Source organism: Neophocaena asiaeorientalis, unplaced genomic scaffold (assembly GCF_003031525.2).
Source record: "Neophocaena asiaeorientalis asiaeorientalis breed wild unplaced genomic scaffold, Neophocaena_asiaeorientalis_V1.1 scaffold1098, whole genome shotgun sequence".
NCBI lineage: Eukaryota > Metazoa > Chordata > Mammalia > Artiodactyla > Phocoenidae > Neophocaena > Neophocaena asiaeorientalis.
Genome location: NW_020175055.1, coordinates 8,554 through 11,745, shown reverse-complemented (window position 1 = coordinate 11,745; position 3,192 = coordinate 8,554). Strand labels below are relative to the sequence as shown.

At 58.8% G+C, this 3,192-nt stretch overlaps 1 protein-coding gene across 1 annotated transcript; it reads right to left on the bottom strand.

Moving 5' to 3' along the window:
* Positions 1-1,413: 1,413 nt before the first annotated feature.
* On the bottom strand, positions 1,414-3,186 carry LOC112412344 (neuroligin-2-like). Its single transcript, XM_024764017.1, has 4 exons — positions 3,057-3,186; positions 2,698-2,883; positions 2,383-2,575; positions 1,414-2,014 (listed from the first exon to the last, which is right to left on the bottom strand). Exons 1-4 carry the CDS (start codon positions 3,175-3,177, stop codon positions 1,414-1,416), a joined length of 1,101 nt encoding a protein of 366 aa, XP_024619785.1. The 5' UTR covers positions 3,178-3,186.
* Positions 3,187-3,192: the final 6 nt, after the last annotated feature.

Here is a 3,192-nt window from a genome sequence, read left to right as displayed (position 1 = left end):
GGGCAGAAGGGACAGTCAGGAGGCAAAGTTCTGGGGAGTCAAGACAGGGATTTGGGGGTCAGTGGAAGACAGCACTCCACCCCTATTCAAATTTGGTGCTAATGAACCCACAAAATGCCAGCAGACGAGGATTGGCTCCTTCTCCGCTGGTGTCCCTTGAAACCCTTCCCGACATTGTTCCTTTCCCCAGAGGCCCAAACCGTTTCTCTTTGGGCAGTCACCTTACACACATCCTTTCAAATCAAATTCTTCCTGCTGGTGTCTGCCCAAGCGCCGTCCCCCACTGCCCCCTCCATCTGTTCCTCAGTACAGCTGACCCCGTTCTCTCCCCCAACCTGTCCGGGGAAGCCTTTCTCCCCTGCTCTCCTCCCCTCCCCCCTCCACTGCTCCTTTCCTTCAGCCCTGGGGGCCCAGGGGAGAGGGGTCAGGTCAAAGGAGGGGGTGCGCAGCTGAGGGGAGAAGCTGGCTTGAGACCAGGAAGGGATGGCTTCAGAGGGGGACAGCGAAGGGGGGAAGGGAAAACAGGGGCAGAGAGGGAGGGATGAGACATGGCGAGAAGAGGGACGCAGGCGGCACCCCTTTAGCTGCCACCTCCCCCTCTCCTGTATCTTACCTGCCCTGGCCCAGGGCTGAGTAGGGAAAGGAGGAGTAAGGGTGAGGCTCCCATGAAAGGCAGGGGTGGGGGCGTGCTATGGGAGGAATGGGGAGAGAGATGGACAGAGATGCAGAGAGCTGGGGAGACGGGAAGAGAGACAGAGACGGATACGAAGAGACAGAGAAACTGCCAGAGAGGGAGGGACAGACAGACAAATAGGGATGGAGCCAGACTGCCAGAGACAGTCTGAGATGAGGACAGAGGGGCAGAGAGGGAAGAGACAGACCACCAGTGACAGAGGCAGAGTCTGAGAATGAATGAGATAGAGACATATGGAAACAGAGACACAAAAGGACATGAGAGACAGCCAGGGGGAAACCAGCGAGTACAGAGTAACCAGATCAAAGCAAGCAGAGATATCAATAGATTTCAAGAGAGAGAGGCAGAGACAGCAATAGACAGACAGACACAAACCCTCACACACACTCAGATACACAGATGGCAGCACTCAGACAGCGGGCCGAGCTCTGGGAGGAGAAGGAGAGAGCTGGGTGGGCAAGGGAGGGAAGGAGAGACAGACACGGAGCCAAAGGCACCAAGTGAGCCCGCCCCCCAGAAAAGACAGGGACCTCCCTGTCCAACTCTTCTGAGTCTTCAAAACACACAGAAGAGCTGTCCGGCAGGAGTCTGAGTCGAGAAGGCAAGAGTGCCTTGATGGAGGAATGATGGCCATGTGAAGGAGAGGGAGAGAAGGGGCTGAGGATGGAGGCGGTGTGTGCCCTGACCTGCAGGGATGCCCGACCCAGCCCCTCTGGCCCTCACCCGGTCTTGGCGAAGTTGGTCCAGTAGGTCATGACCACAGCGCTGAGCATGACATCATTCTTGGAGAAGTTGCAGGGGAAGAGGTTGGTGGCACCCACCATGGGCACACCAAAGACGTAGGGTAGCTCATCCCCGTGTGCTGCATCTGCCCACTCGGGCTGGCCCTCATCCTGGCAGTGGTGGCAGAAGGTGTAAAAGTAGACAGGGGACTGGTAGTCAGCGTGCAACTTGGCGGTGGCCACAGCCGGTGCCACCCACTGGTGGCCGGTAAAGAGCGCCAGCTGGGTCTTGTGCCACATCTCGCCATTGTCCCTGTCGGCCCAGTCCGTGTACATAAACTTGATGGTCTCCTGCAGCACATCCTTGCCCTCCGGGTAGCCATACAGGTTGTCCACAAAGTTGGAGACGGTGAAGTCGAAGGCGCTGGCGGACACGCCGTCCTCGCTCTCCGCCGAGTCCTCCACGAACTTGAGGCCCTCTCCCTGGTTGACACCGATGAGCATGTCGTAGTTGGGGAATTCTCCCTGCTGCATGAGGATCTCAGGGTCATCGGGGACTATGTCACCGTCCACCACGGGCCCAAAGGTGATATGGTAGCTGGGGAGAAGGGGTCAAGGTCGCATCACCTGTTCACCGGCCTCCTCTCAGCTCACAGCCTGCTGAGTCCTCTGCTCAGAAGACCCCTCTCCCCTAGTTAAAACCTTCTGAGCCCTTCAGGGTACTTGACCTCTCAGGAGGAAGTCCTCCCTCAAGCACTTCATGGAGCCTCGTGCACACTGGCTCTCTTTAGGCACCTCCGCCTAGGGAAGGCTTCTGGGAGAAGGCAGGGCCCCGGGAGGGCCTTGAAGTCCACCTCTCCTGGCTAAATGGAATGCTTGTGGCCTGTGGGCACCTCTCACCCTCAACCTCCTTGGAACCAGCAAGGAGAATGGAGGCCTGGACCTGGCCCTCTCCCACCCCCATACTGGGCGGGCTGTATGTCCTGGTCCACCAGCTCCCGAGAAGGCTTCCGGCACAGACACTCCACGGCCTCGGCGCTGTCCTCCCAGTCACAGCCCACCTTGGCCGCCAGCAATCGTGTGTACTTGAGCGGCTGGTAGTTGACAGACCAGCTAGAAATAGCAGTGCCACTCTGGGCGATGGCCTTCTGGAACAGCCCTGGTGGGACAGGCAGGCTTTAGGCTGGGCTGTATCAGCCTGAGGGAGGAGAAAGGGACCCTGGTGGGGTTGGGGGTGTGAGAAAGGGGAGAAGAGGGACAGGCTGAGGAGGTGGCTGGTACCTTCCGAATGGTGGGAGAGGATCAGAGGGTTGACACAGGAGACCCCTGCCCCAGATCCAAAGATGGTGATGCGCTCGGGGTCACCCCCAAAGTGGGCAATGTTCTCACTGAGCCAGCGCAGGGCCTGGATCTGGTCCACGAGCCCGTAGTTGCCTTTTGCAGCCTGGTCCCCAGTACTGAGAAAACCTGGGGGTAGAGGAAGAAAGGGGGCTTCCTTGGGGTGTCACAGCACGCTTGCCCTCTTTCTGGGCAGCTCAGTCCAACCCAGAAGCCATTCTGCTTCTGCTGGGTTTAGAGGAACCCTGCCAGCAGGCCCTCCTCCCAGACTCCAGCCCCTAGAGTTGGCTACCCACCCTCACCAGGCACCCCAAGCTGGTAGTTGAGTGTGGCTACAATGACGTTGCCGTAGGTGGCCAGGACAGAGCCATCCAACATGTTCCCCGTGCCCTCCATGTAGGAGCCACCATGCAGAAACAGCATCACCGGCTTCTTCCC

Bases quoted from the DNA above. Each gene is read 5' to 3' on its own strand.
- LOC112412344 (XM_024764017.1), bottom strand. From the start codon at position 3,177: ATGCTGTTTCTGCATGGTGGCTCCTACATGGAGGGCACGGGGAACATG. The intron at 2,884-3,056 runs GTGAGGGTGGGT...CTCTACCCCCAG, and splicing joins CTACCAGCTTGGGGTGCCTG to GTTTTCTCAGTACTGGGGAC. The intron at 2,015-2,382 runs GTATGGGGGTGG...CCTTCTCCCCAG, and splicing joins CAGGACATACAGCCCGCCCA to CTACCATATCACCTTTGGGC.